This window comes from Procambarus clarkii, chromosome 6 (genome assembly GCF_040958095.1).
Source record: "Procambarus clarkii isolate CNS0578487 chromosome 6, FALCON_Pclarkii_2.0, whole genome shotgun sequence".
Classification (NCBI taxonomy): domain Eukaryota; kingdom Metazoa; phylum Arthropoda; class Malacostraca; order Decapoda; family Cambaridae; genus Procambarus; species Procambarus clarkii.
The window spans coordinates 30,998,018-31,018,491 of NC_091155.1; the positions used below are offsets into that span (position 1 = coordinate 30,998,018).

A 20,474-nucleotide genomic window follows, 5' to 3' on the forward strand; every position below is an offset into this window, starting at 1 on the left:
CACTTTTTCAGTTTTAAGTTTTATATTTCACAAGGTACGGCTTCCAAGGCGGTGCTGCATATTCCATTACTTGTTAAGTAAAAGATGTGTAGATTTCCTTGAAAACGTCCTAATTTAGGTTTCTAAATGACATTCTAAAGTTCGGCAGCGTCCAATATGCTGCTGATGGTACCTTGTCTGTGTGTGCCCCTGGTTACTGCTGGAATTATATCTACTCTCAGATCTCTTTCTCAGATTCCTACAAGTGCCATCCATTAATGGTATAGACACCTTCTGGTCTTCTTTCTCCCTTTCCCATAGTCATTACTTTACACTTATTAAGATTGAACTCCAGCAATCACTTGTTTGTCCACTCCTGTAGAGGTGTGTGTGCGAGCGCGCATGCATGAGTACATATGTGTGTATACGTGTACGTGCGTGTGTGCACGTATACTTGTGTGTGCGTACTTACCTAGTTTTACTTAGTTGTGCTTACGGGGGTTGAGCTCCAGCTCGTTGGTCTCGCCTTTCAACGAAGCGGGAACCAATTGTGTGTGTGTGTGTGTGTGTGTGTGTGTGTGTGTGTGTGTGTGTGTGTGTGTGTGTGTGTGTGTGTGTGTGTGTGTGTGTGTGTGTGTGTGTGTGTATGGAGACCTCAATACGGCCCCCTACCGTGATCCACATACCCATGTCTGTCCTCGCCTCACTGGCGTACCTCACCCCGTACCATACCCATGTCTGTCCTCGCCTCACTGGGGTACCTCACCATGCACCATACCCATGTCTGTCCTCGCCTCACTGGGGTACCTCACCCCGTACCATACCCATGTCTGTCCTCGCCTCACTGGCGTACCTCACCCCGTACCATACCCATGTCTGTCCTCGCCTCACTGGTGTACCTCACCCCGTACCATACCCATGTCTGTCCTCGCCTCACTGGGGTACCTCACCCCGTACCATACCCATGTCTGTCCTCGCCTCACTGGCGTACCTCACCCCATGTCTCCCCTGGCTACAAAGGCCACATCAGCTTCATTCTATAATAAAAAAATAGGAATTTGTATTTACGTAATTTTTTTTGTATTTAATATTCTACGTGTTAAAGATATGATGCGAAAACATTTAATATTTTTGTTCTGTAATTTCGACGTTCGATTCTCCCGGAGCTGCGTTTGTGATTAGGTTTAATAAAAGAAATCTTTAAGTTGCGAGATTTGTTTTGGGAACAGATATAGCAGGAAATAATATTCTTACCAGTTACTTTGATGCGGTGGTGCGCTTAATGGCGTAGTTTGGTGGGCGTGTGGGCGTGGGGCGGGTGTGGGGTGTTCGTGCGGGCGTGTGGCTGGTGTGTAGTGGGCTTGCGGGCGTGGGGTGGGCGTAAGGTGGGCGTCGGGCCGAGGGTACATCACTCACATCCTTCCGGAAAGACACAAGAATCACCACAACTCCGCCGGGGTCCCCACCGCCCCAGCTGCCACTGGCCGCACCTAGAACCTACTTCGATGACTTCTGTTTGAAACAAGACGTTGACCGTAGCGCGCGCGGTGACGACGGTGCTTGGCTGCAGGCAGTGCCCTCGGGGACGCGCCCCAGCTGGGTGCTGGGTCGGTCACTGTGGCACCAACTGGCTCTCCCGGGCTGGCACTAGGCACCAGGTCCGACACAATCACTGTAAAAAGTACTACAAAATTCTACGCTAAACATTAGGTCTCGTTGGACTTTCTGCCGAGCACACTCGTGAGTGATGTTGTGATGCTCTGGCCTCAACGATCACCGTGGTAGAGACTCTAGCTCCTGGCCGCTGCCTGCGACCTCTCAGCCACGCACTAAAGAGATCCTCACGCACCTGAGGGATCACAGTGGCACCTCTGGGCCAAGACGCACACACAAACCTCGTCACACTGTAAGCACTGTGTGTGGTGAGTGCGTCACACACTCCTCACCTCACCTCACACCGCCACCGTCACCAAACACCTGATCTCAAGCCAGACTGGGATGCTGCGTCTTCCGCTCCTTTACAAGGGTGAGTGACGGCGTAACAGCGGGTGCCTGGGTCCCGTGTGGGCTCCTGTTCCAGGCGACGCTCACTGACGGCCCTCCGTAGCAACAGCTCGCCACAGCTGCAGGGAGCAGCGGCAGGGTGGCTGAACAGCTTCTTCAACACGGCCACATTCACACAGTTGCGCTAGCTGTCCCTCGGCGTGCAGGAGACAGGTGGTGGAGTGGTGAGGACGAAAGAAGAACAGGCAGGGATGGAGTGAGAGTATGTGACATGCCAGCTGTGGTCACAGTTGCCTCGCTCTGCCAGCTGCCTTCCAAACCACACTGATGCACGCTTCTCACACAGACTTTCACCAGAATGTATTATGGCACAAGGATATTGTCACAGGAGGAAGTATATTTTCCGCGTGGCTACCACTTCAGGCAGGATATAGGGGTCGACTGAGGGAGGTGGTGGGTGTAGAGAGGTGCGTGCGGGAGCTCTGGGCTGCTGCAGGGTTAACTGGAGGGCGGTGGGCAGGGCTGGGGTGGTGGGGCGGCGCTGTGGTGGTGGTGGTGGGCAGCCCGGGGCTACACAGCGGCCACTCACTGGACCACACCTGCGCATGCGCTGTTACACCACCCCTCTCCAGGCCTACTCAACTCTCCTGCTGGCCTACCCTGCCCTGCCATGGCCTCTTCCTCACCTTGCCGACCATGAGCTAGCCCATTGGGCCATCTTCCCATCATGCACAACTGCCAGCGAGTCCTACCAGGTCCCCATGGCCGACCGGCACTGACCTGGACACCATGGCCGCCCACCACCACCTTCACCACCACCACCACCACCACCACAACCAACCCCTCCACATTAATCACCCTAAAATCACAATCATCTGGAAACAACAAACATTACAAATTCTGTAGCAAATAACCAGCGTGGGTTCAGTGACGGTAAATCCCGTATTTAACTAATTAACGTTTAAAGATGGTATAACCAGGAGTACCCATGAAGGGTAGGGATGGGTAGACTGTATATTCCCAGACTGCCAGAAACAATTCGACATTGTTCCTCACTGGAGGAATGACGCAAAAATCCTAGTAACAGTGAGGCTGGAGCTGTTGACGGCGAAAATAATATTGTTGTCATCCTCAAAGGCCACTTCCAGGACCGTTCCTGATAGGCCTATATGGAAATGACTAATATGAGGAGTTTCTCTAATTTAATATAACAAAATACAAAATAATTAGGATGTGAAGAGATGAAAGAATAGAAGAGCTACATGCCTCGAAGAAGCGACAATCCCGAGAAGAGAAAAAAGCCACAAGATGGACATTAAGCCACCATGGGAGGCACATATAAACTACATAACATCAGCGGTATGCACAAAGCTGACAAACCTGTCCAGAGCAGATCCATCTTTTCCTACCATGACATTTTCGCCCATAAATGTCTACACCTTGTACATGAGGACAGGATTATAGTGTGTAGCACCAGCTTGGAACCCAGTGCCTATTCATGCAAAGCATAACTGAGAACGTCAAGTGAGGAAAGATTGAGAGAGGTGAAAACAGCAAATAAAAAATGCAATTCCTCATGTTAGTGTTTACTGATGATGCAAAACCAATAGGAAGAATCAGAACGGAGAGCACAGTAATATAGTGCAAAATTAACAACACACATTTCATAGTAAGTGTGAAGAATAGCTACCACGCAATTCCTGACAAATCCAAAGTTATGGTGGTAGAAACAGGAGCAAGAGAACCTTTGCAAAATAAAGGGCAGACTGATTCCTTCATCATGGAGAAAGACCTAATGCAAGAATCACACTTTAGCAGAATAACGGCACCATAGACCAAACAGAAAATATCCAACTATCTTTCAGGAGCTTGGTAAAAGGAGCTTTTAAAACGTTATTTAAAAACCTATGTGAGATTTTTACACCTTAAGTATGCAATCCCGACAAGGAACTCCCACCTGAAATAAAAAAATCTTCAAAGCCAATGTTCAAAGTTAAACAGTTTGACTAGTTCCAGAGCTGAGGGAACTAAGCTACGAGGAAAGACTGAGGGAACCGGACTTCACCACATTGGATGAACAGAAGTGACACGATAACGACATGTAAGATTCTAGGAACGGAAGCACCTAGGGATACAGACGAGAGACAGCTACGTCGTAAAGAACGTCAACGCTGTAAATATATTGGATTTGTTAAACGAAGAAGTAGTTGCAGCAACAAATATTTCACGGCGGGCTTAGGAGCTGACACCCGACTTGCATGCACATCTAGGTGAGTGCACATGGTTTATACTGCCTCATACAGTGCACTCAACAGTCATTTCCCTCGGGTGGAAACACTCCATCCATCCGCAGTTTCCTCAAACAATATTTTTTGTGACCTGATTAAAAAGTTATGTGATGGAGAGGGGTGAGACGGACACATGTGGCCAGGACCTCCTCGTCACGTGCGCTCCCGTAGCCTCCATGCCTGTGTAGAACGCCCAAGACCATGTAACCCTTTCCAGTAACCCTAATCACAAAGTTCACTCAGTCCCTTCTAACTGCTTATCCCAATAGCCCCCCTCGACCCCTATTGACCCCCCTTGTCCTTCCTTGTGGCCATTCAGACCCAACAAAGTAACCTACGCACTACGGTGGTCTGTGAAGCGTCAAAGAGGGAAGTGTCCTGACGCCTGTGCCCGGGTGGCGGGGGATGAGAGCGCCACTCGAGGCCAGTAGTGTTCTCCCAGAATGCTAATCGGTGTATCTTGAGCCCAGTCAGGCGGGGCCAAGAGTCTTGGGATGCTGCAACCTGATAAACACTCTAATAGACTTTTAATTAACTTTGAATGGCGTCTGTCCACCGGTTCCTGGTGACCAGCGTCTCCGGTGTGGCTTGAAGATGCTGGGTACATGTACATGTGTGTGTGTGTGTGTGTGTGTGTGTGTGTGTGTGTGTGTGTGTGTGTGTGTGTGTGTGTGTGTGTGTGTGTGTGTGTGTGTGTGTGTGTGTGTGTGTGTGTGTGTGTGTGTGTACTCACCTAGTTGTGCTGGCGGAGGTTGAGCTTTGGCTCTTTGGAAATTTATTTGTGTTTATTCTTACCTGACATAGTTTGAAGGGTCGATCTTATAGCCGCTACTATCTTCTCTTCTAGCTCGTTCATGACGTTGCACTTACTTGGCATGAAATCTACTAACCCATTGTCCATCCATGTCGTAAGCTTAAGTCTTCCTGAAGTCGCTTACCTTACTATTTACGTTTACTCCGTTAGCAAACGCTGATACAACAAGAGTCTAGTTGATCAGCTATGTCGTTTATATATGCTAGGAATAGCATAGGTCCCATCACTGAGCCTTGTGGGACTCCACTATTGACATTTACCCATATCCGTTTACCCCATATTACTCTTACTCTTACTATTTCATGGGTAATTTCTCATTTAAGTACTCATTATTGACACTGTATTAGTGCCTCTTTTATAGCACAATGTTGTTCTCTAGTTAAACTCTAATATGTACATCATGCATGTCTTCCCTTCTCTGAATCCGTGTTGGTGTTCAATTAATTCAAATATATCGTTGTTCTCTTCTTTATCACTATTGCTATCGCATTGCTTGATATACTTGATAGGGGAGACTGGTTAGAAGGTGGGTGTTACCTGTCTGATAATGGCCATCTTGTATGTTGGGATAACACGTCTCCTTCCAGGGGTATCCGGCACAACCCGTCTCCGCGCTGCATTGCTGATCATTGCAAGTGGCTCGCACAGGATTACTGCAACTTCTTTTAGGATGCATGGGGATATCCTGCCGGGTGGCCACAGTCTGAGTTTCTTCAAGTCCCTGACGCTGGTCTCTTACCTCGTCATGTGTCGCTACTGTTATACTCTATGGAGAATTGTTCCCTTCTCATGACAGGTACTTGTCCTGGCTCCACTTTGAGCACTTCTTCAATCTTACAATAACTTTACACTCACTTAGAAATCACATTATTGTGATATATCAATGAAGAAATCCACAGGAGCCGTGATGAGGGTTCGAACCTATGCGTTGGGTGTTCCCTGATGCGCACTCTAGTCAACTGCGCCACGATTTGTTCATTAAACGCTTTACATAGTTGCCTATCATTCAGTATTACCTCATCCCTTTTAGGTAAGCCTTACCTACCACCTGCTAGTCTCTGTGTATTTACTATTTTTCTATTTACTAATTGCGTCTGCAGAATCGAGCTGTTAGCTCTTGGACCCAGCCTTTGTAATCGATCTATTTTTCCTCATTTATGTCTACTATATATATCTCCCTTCAACACACACACAAACACCTTCAGGAAGCAGCCCGTAGCAGCTTTCTAACTCTCTGATACTATTTACTGCTAGGTGAACAGGTACATCATGTGAAAGAAACACTGCACATTTATTTCTGCTTCCACCGAGAATCATACCCGGGCCCTTATAACTACAACTCCCCCGAGTACTGTCCACTCAGCCGCGAGGCCCTGTGTGTGTGTGTGTGTGTGTGCGTGTGTACTCACCTAATTGTATTCACCTAATTGTGCTTGCGAGGGTTGAGCTCTGGTTCTTTGGTCCCGCCTCTCAACGGTCAATCAACTGGTGTACAGATTCCTGAGCCTACTGGGCTCTATCATATCTACATTTGAAACTGTGTATGGAGTCAGCCTCCACCACATCGCTTCCTAATGCATTCCATTTGTCAACCACTCTGACACTAAAAAAGTTCTTTCTAATATCTCTGTGGCTCATTTGGTCACTCAGTTTCCACCTGTGTCCCCTAGTGCGTGTCCCCCTGGTGTTAAACAGCCTGTCTTTATCAACCCTGTCGATTCCCTTGAGAATCTTGAATGTGGTGATCATGTCCCCCCCCTAACTCTTCTGTCTTCCAACGAAGTGAGGTTTAATTCCCGTAGTCTCTCCTCGTAGCTCATACCTCTCAGCTCGGGTACTAGTCTGGTGGCAAACCTTTGAACCTTTTCCAGTTTAGTCTTATGCTTGACTAGATATGGACTCCATGCTGGAGCCGCATACTCCAGGATTGATCTGACATATGTGGTATATAATGTTCTGAAAGATTCCTTACACATGTTTCTAAAGGCCGTTCTTATGTTAGCCAACCTAGCATATGCTGCTGATGTTATCCTCTTGATATGAGCTTCAGGGGACAGGTCTGGCGTGATATCAACCCCCAGGCCTTTCACTCTCTCTGACTCTTAAGTATTTCATCTCCCAAATCTTACCTTGTATCTGGTCTCCTGCTTCCTACCCCTATCTTCATTACATTACATTTGCTTGGGTTAAACTCTTAACAGCCATTTATTCGACCATTCCTGCAGCTTGTCCAGGTCTTCTTGAAGCCTCAAGCTGTCCTCCTCTGTCTTAATCCTTCTCATAATTTTGGCGTCGTCAGCAAACATTGAGAGGAATGAGTCTATACCCTCTGGGAGATCAATTACGTATATCAGAAACAGGATAGGTTCCAGTACAGAGCCCCGTGGGACTCCACTGGTGACTTCACGCCAGTCTGAAGTCTCACCCCTCACTGTAACTCTCTGCTTCCTATTGCTTAGGTACTCCCTTATCCACTGGAGCGCCCTACCAGTTACTCCTGCCTGTTTCTCCAACTTATGCACCAACCTTTTATGGGGGTACTGTGTCAAAGGCTTTCCGACAGTTCAAAAAAATGCAGTCCGCTCACCCTTCTCTTTCTTGCTTAATCTTTGTCACCTGATCGTAGAAGTCTATCAAGCCTGTAAGGCAAGATTTACCCTCCCTGAACCCATGTTGATGGGTTGTCACGAAGTCTCTTCTCTCCAGATGTGTTACTAGATTTTTCTCACAATCTTCTCCATCACCTTGCATGGTATACAAGTTAAGGACACTGGCCTGTAGTTCAGTGTCTCTTGTCTGTCACCCTTTTTGTATATTGGTACTACATTAGTAGTCTTCAATATTTCTGGTAGGTCCCCCGTTTCCAGTGAGCTACTATACACTATGGAGAGTGGTAAGCAAAGTGCTCCTGCACACTCTTTCAATACCCATGGCGAGATTCCGTCCGGCCCAACAGCTTTTCTCACATCCAGCTCTAATAGGTGCTTCTTGACCTCATCTCTTGTAATTTCGAACCTATCCAAGGTCACCTAGTTTGCTGCCACCTCTTCTAGCGCCGTGACATCTCCCTGTTCTATTGTAAAGACCTCCTGGAACCTTTTGTTGAGTTCTTCACACACGTCTTTGTCATTCTCTGCGTACCTGTCCTCGCCCACCCTAAGTTTCATCACCTGTTCCTTCACTGTTGTCTTCCTCCTGATGTGACTGTGTAGTAGCTTTGGTTCGGTCTTGGCTTTATTAGCTATATCATTTTCATACCTTTTCTCAGCTGCTCTTCTCACACACACACATACACACTGTGTGTGTGTGTGTGTGTGCGCGCGCGTGTGTGTACATTTATGTATGTATAAATTCACGTACATAAACATGCATGCATGTATATATATATATATATATATATATATATATATATATATATATATATATATATATATATATATATATATATATGCATACTTACAGTGGTGTGGGCCAGTGTTAGCATGTAGGTAAGTATGTATACATGAATGCATACATGCACGTATGTCCACGCACACTATGGTGATGAAGGCAGTATGAATGAATAAACCTGTATAACCGACCAGGAGCCAGACTCACCGCTCCAATGTTAACAGCAGGACCCGTCAAGGGCACTCCCTCCTCGCTGCTCTCTTGCCTGTCTGCTGCAACGTCTGGCTCAACGTCTGGCTCAATATCTGGCTCAACGTCTGGCTCAATGTCTGGCTCAATATCTGGCTCAACGTCTGGCTCAATGTCTGGCTCAATATCTGGCTCAACGTCTGGCTCAATATCTGGCTCAACGTCTGGCTCAATGTCTGGCTCAATGTCTGGCTCAACGTCTGGCTCAGCATCTGACTCAACGTCTGCGCAACGTCTGGCGCAACGTCTGACTCAACGTCTGGCTCAGCATCTGGCTCAACGTCTAGCTCAATGTCTGGGTCAATGTCTGGCTCAACGTCTGGCTCAGCATCTGGCTCAACGTCTGGCGCAACGTCTGGCTCAATATCTGGCTGAACATCAGGCAGTATACCTGCTTGAACATCTGGATTAACGTCCGGTTATTAGTCTTTCTGAACGTCTAGCTGAAAATTTGGCTGAAAATTTGACTGAACAAAAATTGTTATTGGGGGTTCTGAATGTGGCCGTGTCGTGTTATTCCTTTTATCATCTCTTTATATATAAAGACCTCTTGAACTTTCGTCGTGGTCGCCGATAAGAGGAGTTTAGCAGTGTGAAATAGAATATGCAGGCGACGAGTCACAATAACGTGGCTGAAGTATGTTGACCAGACCACACACTAGAAAGTGAAGGGACGACGACGTTTCGGTTCGTCCTGGACAATTCTCAAGTCGATGAAGTAGAATAGTTATCCTGTACACCGACGAGGAATGTGGCTTGAGAAATCTTGGAAGCCGTTTGAGGATCGTTTGTTTTATGTGAAATAAAACAAAAAAAGATTGAATAACAATGAAGAGCCTAATAAATCCAGTAAATTGATACCGATGTAATGTCAGAGCGGACAAACTCAAAAAGAGGAATAAGAACACAATCCCAGAAGTAATAGCAATCACAGAAACATTATTAACATACATCTTCACTATTGCAAAGTGTCTCGAACAGCATCAAGCAGCAAATGGAGAGCAGGGGACCAGGCCACGTAGCTGGTCCACACTCTTGACCCGTCACTCTAAATCTGTTATCCCCACCTGTCACCCACACCTCTCAACCCCCCCCACCCCCACCCATCATATATCCACTCGTCATCCCCCACCAGCCCACCTGTCACCCCCACCCATCACTGGTGGGAGCGGAACACATGTTCCTCATATCTGTTTATTTTATTAAGCTGCTCCTGCCACCCCCACCTCGCCACTCCCTCCCAGGCCTCTCCATCCCCCACCCCAGTATTGTGCTCCAGTGGTTACTGCTCTTATTCCCCCTTCCCCCCCCCCCCACCCCCGTCCCATTCTCTCGCCATCATCTTCATTACAACATCAAAATAAAGGAAACTGTAGAAGACCTATTGGCCCATACGAGCCAGCTTTTTTTTTAATGAATTTGAGTGTATTATAATTATTGATATAAATCCACTTATATTCGTTCATATGTGTGTCTAACCTAAGCTTGAAACACTCAAGTCATCCCACGTTTATTATGTTTCCCGGTAATTTGTTCCATAAAACAAGAACCCTGTTTCCCAACCAGTATTTACCCAGGTCTTTCCCGAGTCTAAACTTATTCAACTTATATCCATTATTTCGAGTTCTTTTTTATGTTGATATATTTGAAAGCTTATTTATGTCTGCTTTTCTATACCCGTTCGTCCATTTATGTACTTTATTGACCTTTTCGTCCATGTATATACTTTATTGACTCTCGTCCATGTATATACTTTATTGACCCTTTCGTCCATTTATATACCTTATTGATGTCTCTCCGTACTCTTCATATTTCTAAAGAAAATATACAGTGTACTTGACATTTTAAATCACTGCGTAAGGTTTCTAATTACTGGGATTAACATAATTGTCTTTGAAGTAAAATTATGTTCAGTCCATAGTACGGGCGCCAAACTGAACTGCCTACACTAAATGGTGCCTGACAAGGGCAAGATAAAGCTGAAGAATATAAGATGTCTTGTTGCTAACGCTTCTAGAAATAAGGTCAGAATTTACCTTATTTCGAGCCATTTTCTTTGGCATAAAATCCATGCCACTCATGGCTCTTAGATGTTCATCGCATTTAAACTTCATAGTATTAACATCTCCCAACTCCATTATTATTACCTACGCTGAAACTCCTGTGTTCTCAACACTGAACTGTGTTTGTCAACCTTTCATCCATTTTGAAATCTTATGTTGATCGTCTCGTAGCGAATGTGTGTCTTCTGATTATTTCCTAGGCCTATTTCTCTATTGTTTGCAGATATACAAAATGTTGTTGTTCAGTGTTGAGACCAATGGCACCGATCAAGGATCCTTGAGGCCAGGGGCAAGAACCTTGGAGGCCAATTGGTGCGAATCTTAAGTTATCTTTATAGGCCTGTTCTTGTATGACTTGTCAATATCATGAAGTATCTGTAAAAAAAAAAAAAAAATTGCTAAATTAGATGATTTTTAGTCCATTGCGCCAATGTGTTGGGATAGAACGCGCGTGCCTGGACTCTCGCTGACTTACATTACCATTTTGAAAGCACTTCAGTCACCTGTGGTTGATTGTTCAATAAAACCCTGAACTATATGTTTAATAGATCTCGAACTCTGTCTATGAAGGACTGAAGAAAATGTATATATGTTGGTTAGCATTGTAAATGTGTGGCCACGTCTGTGGCAGAAAATAATAATAATAATAATAATAATAAAAACTGTGTTTGTCTGTGAACGTTCATGCCTTTTATTTGTCCTCTTGTATTTATATGTTAATTAATCCTTCACTCCCCAAGTGTCTTTTGAGGTGTCAGTGTATTCCTAACTTCGTCCGATATTTTTAATATTAAAGTTGAATTTTCAGTTATGGTCGATGTTTTCGAAAGTGCATATGTTTCATATCGTGCATCTATGGTCACATTTTTCAGTCGCTTTAGATAAAATGTCTCGGTTAACTCTTGTCAGCATCAAGTCTTTAACAATTACTTTAGTGTGGGCACGTACTTGCTCGTCTCCCCTTACTATGTCTCCCTTAACATCTCAATCACCCTCAGTAACCTTAACGTGGTTATTCTTGGCATAAAGAGACATCGTGTGCTGACAGTTTGACTTCAAACATTCTCCTTCCTCAAAATGCTTACGTCAGAAACCTGTGGTATCAGTTACCTTGTTGATGTATCTGAGATAAATGTTTTAGCAGTGAGTTTGGCGGCTCCTCTTGCCTTTATGGCACCTATAATACACAACTTATTTTTAAAGAGAATTTGTAAATATCCAATAATGGTTTAACAGTTATTGATAATTGCTTCATACAAGAGATACGGCTGTCTTGAGATAATTTCGGGGCTTAGCTTCCCCGCAGCCCGGTCCGCAGCCCGGTCCTTCTGTCCATGGAGGACAGAAGAAAAAATATATATGCTGGTTAGCATTGTAAATGTGTGGCCACGTCTGTGGTAGAAAATAATAATAAAAAAAATCTATCATCATGTTATTATGCAGGAAGAAGCACACATCTATGGATCATCTAGAAAGGTCAGCAGGTTCTAGACGTTATCAGTGCTAGGCTCAGGCTCGGCTACAAGTACCTCTGGCAGTTAGAACCACTTGATGATGGGGACTTGACTAAATGTTAACTCTCTCAGCAGAACTATTCACATTCTTGGAGTCATATTGTAATCAAATGAGAAAAAATCGCAGAATTCGCAGATAGCACCATCAATGGTGTCCAAGATTGTGTAATTACTTCATTCATAACGATGTACTGCCAGGAATCTTAGCCAAGTATGCAAAGTTTGCTTACTGTAGGTGCAGCCTGCACATGACTGTAAAGATGGGTGGGTGTGGAGCACATGACTGTAAATTACCGCCCAGTTGGGTGGGTGTGGAACACATGACTGTAAATTACCGCCCAGTTGGGTGGGTGTGGAGCACATGACTGTAAAGCTGCCGTCCAGTTGGGTGGGTGTGGAGCACATGACTGTAAAGCTGCCGCCCAGTTGGGTGGGTGTGGAGCACATGACTGTAAAGCTGCCGCCCAGTTGGGTGGGTGGGAAGCACATGACTGTAAAGCTGCCGCCCAGTTGGGTGGGTGTGGAGCACATGACTGTAAAGCTGCCGCCCAGTTGGGTGGGTGTGGAGCACATGACTGTAAAGCTGCCGCTCAGTTGGGTGGGTGTGGACCACATGACTGTAAAGCTGTCGCCCAGTTGGGTGGGTGTGGAGCACATGACTGTAAAGCTGCCGCCCAGTTGGGTGGGTGTGGAGCACATGACTGTAAAGCTGCCGCCCAGTTGGGTGGGTGTGGAACACATGACTGTAAATTACCGCCCAGTTGGGTGGGTGTGGAGCACATGACTGTAAAGCTGCCGTCCAGTTGGGTGGGTGTGGAGCACATGACTGTAAAGCTGCCGCCCAGTTGGGTGGGTGTGGAGCACATGACTGTAAAGCTGCCGCCCAGTTGGGTGGGTGGGAAGCACATGACTGTAAAGCTGCCGCCCAGTTGGGTGGGTGTGGAGCACATGACTGTAAAGCTGCCGCCCAGTTGGGTGGGTGTGGAGCACATGACTGTAAAGCTGCCGCTCAGTTGGGTGGGTGTGGACCACATGACTGTAAAGCTGTCGCCCAGTTGGGTGGGTGTGGAGCACATGACTGTAAAGCTGCCGCCCAGTTGGGTGGGTGTGGAGCACATGACTGTAAAGCTGCCGCCCAGTTGGGTGGGTGTGGAGCACATGACTAAAGCTGCCGCCCAGTTGGGTGGGTGTGGAGCACATGACTGTAAAGCTGCCGCCCAGTTGGGTGGGTGTGGAGCACATGACTGTAAAGTTGCCGTCCAGTTGAGTGGGTGTGGAGCAGGGTTAGTAACTGTAACTGACTCACTGCAGATTAAAACTGTCTGTACAGACTGTTGTGGGCCTCTTCTTGAACTACTTGTGATATAAAAACACAACTGTACCTCTGTTCTACTCGTGTACTATAGACTGTAAAAAAAAAACTCTGTAATTTTTCAATTTTGGTTTTATAGTCTTATATATCAAGAGGTTTGAAACACGAGAAGTGCCACAGCTAAGAGGGTTAAGCTATAAGGATAAATAAAGGGATCCGGCCCTAAGAACCCTGAAGAAAATAAGAAATAGAGAGGGATATGATCACAACATACAAGATACTGTGGGGAACAGACTAGGTGGGCAAGAACAACCGCTTTAAATTGAGAGAAAATAGGACGAGGAGACACAAGTGGAAGTTGGAAACACAAATACGTTGAGTAAATGTAAAGAAACACTCCACCCTATACGGGCGGTCAACACGTGGAATGTACTGAACAAAGTTGTGGAAGCCACCTCCATCCACAATTTCAATTCGAGACTGGACAAGAATCTGGAATTCCTTGAAGGTCAGAATACTTCAATTATAACGCAACATACAACAAGGCTGTTAGGCGGGACATAAAGAGCTGGATCTCACTGCTCCGTAGTCAGTTGTGCTCCTAGAAGTCCATCATTCTTGCCTCGTCAACTTACTCATTCATAAATACGGTGACTCACTCGCCACTACCTGCATCCAGACTCCCACCTGTCCACTCACTCACCTGTCCATCCCTGTGACTCATCAACCCCGTTTACATCTCCCCTGCACAACCGGGTCCGCTCCCCACACAGGACGAGGCGTTATGGCCTAGTTCCTTATGCCTCTCCTGAACCTGGCAGTAAATAGGCACCAAGGATTTAGATAAATATTTTGGGTTACATCTTCTGGAGAGGGTCAGTCTTTGGTCTCGGGGGTCGGGGGGGGGGGGGGGGGAAAGACCCCAGTAAGTCTATTGGTCTTGGGGGTCGGGGGGGGGGGGAGACCTCAGTAAGCCAGGCTGTCTGGCTTCGACAAAGGGAAGCGTAAGCCCCGTGACCCATCTCTCACACAACACTGCCACCAAGGTTGCTGGCATTGTTGCAAAGCTGCAGGTACCGTTGCTACTGCACATTACCACATGATGTAGTGAAGACAATATATAGTTCGGTCTTGCTGTGTCGCTTTCTTTTAAGAAACTTTCTTCGTTCTTAATATTAAAGGAATTTGAGAAAGGGAGGGAATTATCAGGGGAAAGCGCCACGCCATTACGACTATATAGCACAGGGAAGGGGTCAAGTTAAGGATTTGGGATAGGACGGGGGGGGGGGGGGGGGGGAAGAATAGTGCCCAACCACTTGGACGGTCGGGGGGAATTTGAGGAAATACAAACTTTGAAGTGTTCTCTCCAGCGTTACTGTCCTTGTATGAAAGACAAGCTTCATACATCGTGTATACATAGTCTGTGTTACCTCCACCCCTCTCTCTTCCTCCCCCCCTTCCTCTCCCATCCACGCCCCCTCCTCCCCCCTCCCCTTCCACCCCCCCCCCCCCCATCCACCACATTGCCGTTGGGTGCGGCGATTGTTGTGCTAAGCTCGTGCGTCGGCTGCTTGTGTCGCACCGTTTGGGCTCACTGCACCATAATTATTTGTATATATTTGTTACGAATACAGCATCTGGTGTCTGAATAATGTATGGGGACGTCTAGGAGAGTCTTACAAGGTGACGCCAGATATAATTTAATAGCGGGGGGTGGGGGGGGGAGGGAGGGTTGAGGGGTGCCTAGGTTTTTGCTGCTGATGTTGATGGTGTTGTTGTTGTTGTTGATGTTCCTGTTGTTGAGAGCGTAAAGACAACGGCTCTATACGAACAATTCAAAATACATAAGAAAAGGGAAACTAGTGATCGACTGGGCACCACCCACAGTAATGCTCCACTGGCAAGCGTCTCATGCCGGGTGCTGCTGGTCTTAAATGTTTCAAACACACACACATTTACAGAAGCACAACTGATCTAGTTACTCCCATGTGCCGTCTCTCCCACTATCTATACGAGAGGCACAGCTAAAGCGGCCATGACGTGGGTATTGTTGTCATGATGGGACAACACCAGGGTCAGCCATGATGGGACAACACCAGGGTCAGCCATGATGGGACAACACCAAGGTCAGCCGTCATGGGACAACACCAGGGTCAGCCATGATGGGACAACACCAGGGTCAGCCATGATGGGACAACACCAGGGTCAGCCATGATGGGACAACACCAAGGTCAGCCGTCATGGGACAACACCAGGGTCAGCCATGATGGGACAACACCAGGGTCAGCCATGATGGGACAACACCAGGGTCAGCCATGATGGGACAACACCAGGGTCAGCCATGATGGGACAACACCAGGGTCAGCCATGATGGGACAACACCAGGGTCAGCCGTGATGGGACAACACCAGGGTCAGCCATGATGGGACAACACCAGGGTCAGCCGTCATGGGACAACACCAGGGTCAGCCGTCATGGGACAACACCAGGGTCAGCCGTGATGGGACAACACCAGGGTCAGCCGTGATGGGACAACACCAGGGTCAGCCGTCATGGGACAACACCAGGGTCAGCCGTGATGGGACAACACCAGGGTCAGCCGTCATGGGACAACACCAGGGTGAGCCGTCATGGGACAACACCAGGGTCAGCCGTCATGGGACAACACCAGGGTCAGCCATGATGGGACAACACCAGGGTCAGCCGTCATGGGACAACACCAGGGTCAGTCGTCATGGGACAACACCAGGGTCAGCCGTCATGGGACAACACCAGGGTCAGCCGTCATGGGACAACACCAGGGTCAGCCGTCATGGGACAACACCAGGGGTCAGCCATGATGGGACAACACCAGGGTCAGCCGTGATGGGACAACACCAGGGTCAGCCGTGATGGGACAACACCAGGGTCAGCCGTGATGGGACAACACCAGGGTCAGCCGTGATGGGACAACACCAGGGTCAGCCCAACAGGAACTATCCACACCCGCTAGCCTTGGGTGCCTCACCAGAGCGCACTAACCACCACCCACAACCTGGCTCACCACTTTACAACATCTCTGGCAATAACTGCAGAATGCTGAGGTTGTGCGAATTTCTATAACTTCCTGTCTTGATTAATTTACATTAGTTCGACTTTTAATTGTCTTCTCATCGTCATAATGCTGTGGTATAAATTATGCCAATCATATTCTTTGTGGTATAAATTGTGCCAACCATATTCTTTGTGGTATAAATTGTGCCAACCATATTCTTTGTGGTATAAATTGTGCCAACCATATTCTTTGTGGTATAAATTGTGCCAATCATATTCTTTGTGGTATAAATTGTGCCAACCATATTCTTTGTGGTATAAATTGTGCCAATCATATCTTTTGTGGTATAAATTGTTTTACCAATCTAATGGTAAACTTCACTTCATTTTTCCCAATATATTTCACCTTGCAAATTGTAAGCTGAATGTCACTCACTTACAAAATTTACATTTTGATTTAGATTACTATATACCTGTTAAGTCCAGTCAGTGTTGTAATGACTTATATAAGTTGTTAAGAATAAGTTTATTATTTGTGATAATTGCACCACTTACATGCTACTGTTGTTGTTGTCTCTCTCTTATGTAATTAACTGACTCAAATTTTGCATGTAAACTTCCTAATTATAAATTTACGACCATTCACGAATAAAGCTTTTAACTTGGTTTGGTCATGCTGCACGGTGTGTACTCGAGGGTGAGCTAAGGTGGCGACCTTCACTGGCTCGTGTAAACTAGTATTCCTTGCTTGCTCCTTGGAGAGGATTATATTGTTTATTGGGGCTGTTCTTATGTATTATATAATTTAATACTTAAAAACAGCCTTTAAGAACTTAAGGCGAGGGGCGAGGCTGGGGTGAGCCACAGGGGTTGTCTAAGGCGAGGGGCGAGGCTGGGGTGAGCCACAGGGGTTGTCTAAGGCGAGGGGCGAGGCTGGGGTGAGCCACAGGGGTTGTCTAAGGCTGGGGGCGAGGCTGAGGCGAGCCACAGGGGTTGTCTAAGGCGAGGGGCGAGGCTGGGGTGAGCCACAGGGGTTGTCTAAGGCTGGGGGCGAGGCTGAGGCGAGCCACAGGGGTTGTCTAAGGCGAGGGGCGAGGCTGGGGTGAGCCACAGGGGTTGTCTAAGATGAGGGGCGAGGCATCACGATGAACGACATATGGGTCTTGTAGATGTTTAAGAGAAACAGGAAGGCATAATTATCAACTACAGATCATAAGAAGGCAATATGAAAGCTACGAGCATATATGGTATAACTAACAAATGCTCTGCCCACGACAGCTCTGAGAGCTTTACGTCGCTCAAAAATATTTTTGCGAAGAATGCAGATGAGATTTGCATCATTGACCTCGATTCCAAGGTATTTATAAGACTCACAAAAAAAGAGAAACTAAGATAAAAGACAGAAACACCTCGTACCTGACCTCATTCATCAATGACCCATCGTTTTGACCCCATATAGGTCTGGAGGCATACGAAGCTCATTCATATTCACTACACACACACACGCACACATTTTTTGTTATTTAATTGTAGATTAAATATAACCATATCATTGCTACGCCACCTCTCATCCTTCCCCCCCCCCCACCTTTCCCCGTCACTCTTATCACTCCCTATCACCCCCTCCTCCTTAACTGCTGACCTACGAAAGTCATTTAAGGTCAAACACCTTATCGAACGATCGCGGAGAGAGAAGCCCGCGAGTGAGGTCAAGGACCTTGGCTGAGCCATACTCTACCTGGTATGTGCTCCCAACATTAATTGGCGCCTTGTTCTCCACTACCAGCTGGCAGGCTCTTGCGTCTGCCGTCTGCCTTCCAGCACAGGCTGCCGTCTGCCTCCCAGCACAGGCTGCCGTCTGCCTCCCAGCACAGGCTGCCGTCTGCCTCCCAGCACAGGCTGCCGTCTGCCTCCCAGCACAGGCTGCCGTCTGCCTCCCAGCACAGACTGCCGTCTGCCTCCCAGCACAGGCTGCCGTCTGCCTCCCAGCACAGGCTGCCGTCTGCCTCCCAGCACAGACTGCCGTCTGCCTCTTAGCACAGGCTGCCGTCTGCCTCCCAGCACAGGCTGCCGTCTGCCTCCCAGCACAGGCTGCCGTCTGCCTCCCAGCACAGGCTGCCGTCTGCCTCCCAGCACAGACTGCCGTCTGCCTCTTAGCACAGGCTGCCGTCTGCCTCCCAGCACAGGCTGCCGTCTGCCTCCCAGCACAGGCTGCCGTCTGCCTCCCAGCACAGACTGCCGTCTGCCTCCCAGCACAGGCTGCCGTCTGCCTCCCAGCACAGGCTGCCGTCTGCCTCCCAGCACAGACTGCCGTCTGCCTCCCAGCACAGGCTGCCGTCTGCCTCCCAGCACAGGCTGCCGTCTGCCTCCCAGCACAGGCTGCCGTCTGCCTCCCAGCACAGGCTGCCGTCTGCCTCCCAGCACAGGCTGCCGTCTGCCTCCCAGCACAGACTGCCGTCTGCCTCCCAGCACAGGCTGCCGTCTGCCTCCCAGCACAGGCACCACTGCTCCGTGCATTTTGGTGAATGTTTGGTGATACATTTCTCTGTCCTACGGTACGCCGCAGCAGAGCGCGGTCTCTCGCAAATTGAAACAAACAAAACAAGGACCCAAAACCTGTCTGTATTACAAATGGGTAACCTGTAAACATGGGATATCGGGAAGAACAAATGGAACATATAAGTACGATCACCCTAGAAAGTGCAGAAACATCCTTAGGACGTGTAAATGTACCCGTACTAAGCTAAGTCAATTAGCAATCAATTTTTAACATCAAATATCAGATGTCACCCTATCCACAGCTGTGAATTCTTCCACCCAGAAATTTGCAAGAACTCTTTAGATAGGAAAGAATGCTTCAATACGGAATGTCCAGCTTTTCATATAAGAGGTACCAGGCGTTTAAAACCGACAGACCGCCACTATGAAAACAGCCACAACTCTATCAACCAGGAGGATTTTTTAGCAAGAGAAAGAAGAGAAGAATGGCAAAAAATCTTCAGACTCTACCACCAACTCTGTCAAATGCTGGAGAGGACACAAGCACAGTGGCCTCCTTACCAGAGCCTCAGATATTAACACCAAGTAAGGCATCCAGCACTTCCACTAACACGATAACATCATTTATATTTGCCAACATCCAGGGTATAAAAACGAGCAAATCTAACAAAGTTCATTTTATTGATGGCTTCTTACGTGAGGCAAATGCCGTGTTTGCAGCCTTAACGGAAACCCACACAAAGGACTACCATGATGATGAAATATGGATCTCAGAGTACAATCTTTTCAGATGTGACAGGAAACACCGGCTACAGGGTCGGGTCAGCCTCTACATCAAGGACACACTCATCTGTACTGAGCTGCTTAACACCACAAACGATATGGTGAAAGTGCTGATAATCAAAATAGAGATCCTAAATGTAGTTATTGTCCTTGTGTATAAGTCACCGGAGGCAAATCCTCATCAGTTTAAAGACCAACTAATGAAAATAGAACACTGCTTGGAAAACCTCACAAATCCAACCCCGAACATCATCCTGCTTGGGGACTTCAACCTACGGCACCTGAAATGAAAGAACATAGCTAATACAGTTATATCAGAGAGAATACCAGGAAGTAGCCTAAATGAACAGGCACATGCATATGACCTGCCACGGATGTGCGACAGATTTGCCTTAAACCAGCAAATAGTAGAACCAACTAGAAAAGAGAACACGTTGGACCTCATTTTCACTAATAATGACAAATTGATTAGGAATATAATGATTACAAATATCTGTTACTCAGATCACAACCTAACTGAAGTTCTGACAAGCATGGGGAGTAAAC

General features: G+C 47.2%; 2 protein-coding genes across 2 annotated transcripts in view; one reads left to right on the forward strand and one right to left on the reverse strand.

Moving 5' to 3' along the window:
• LOC123753966 (bone morphogenetic protein 2) overlaps positions 1 to 2,492 on the reverse strand; it is a 42,826-nt gene extending 40,334 nt beyond the window's left edge. The window contains exon 1 of the mRNA XM_069307889.1: positions 1,234 to 2,492. The gene's annotated coding sequence lies outside the window, so the exon portion shown is untranslated. The remainder of the gene's footprint in view (positions 1 to 1,233) is intronic.
• The window catches only part of LOC138355768 (serine/arginine repetitive matrix protein 2-like), a 39,613-nt gene extending 20,442 nt beyond the window's left edge, over positions 1 to 19,171 (forward strand). Inside the window, exons 3-4 of the mRNA XM_069311244.1 lie at positions 11,011 to 11,099; positions 18,433 to 19,171. Of these exons, the coding sequence (XP_069167345.1) occupies positions 11,011 to 11,099; positions 18,433 to 19,171 (828 nt within the window). The remainder of the gene's footprint in view (positions 1 to 11,010; positions 11,100 to 18,432) is intronic.
• Positions 19,172 to 20,474: the final 1,303 nt, after the last annotated feature.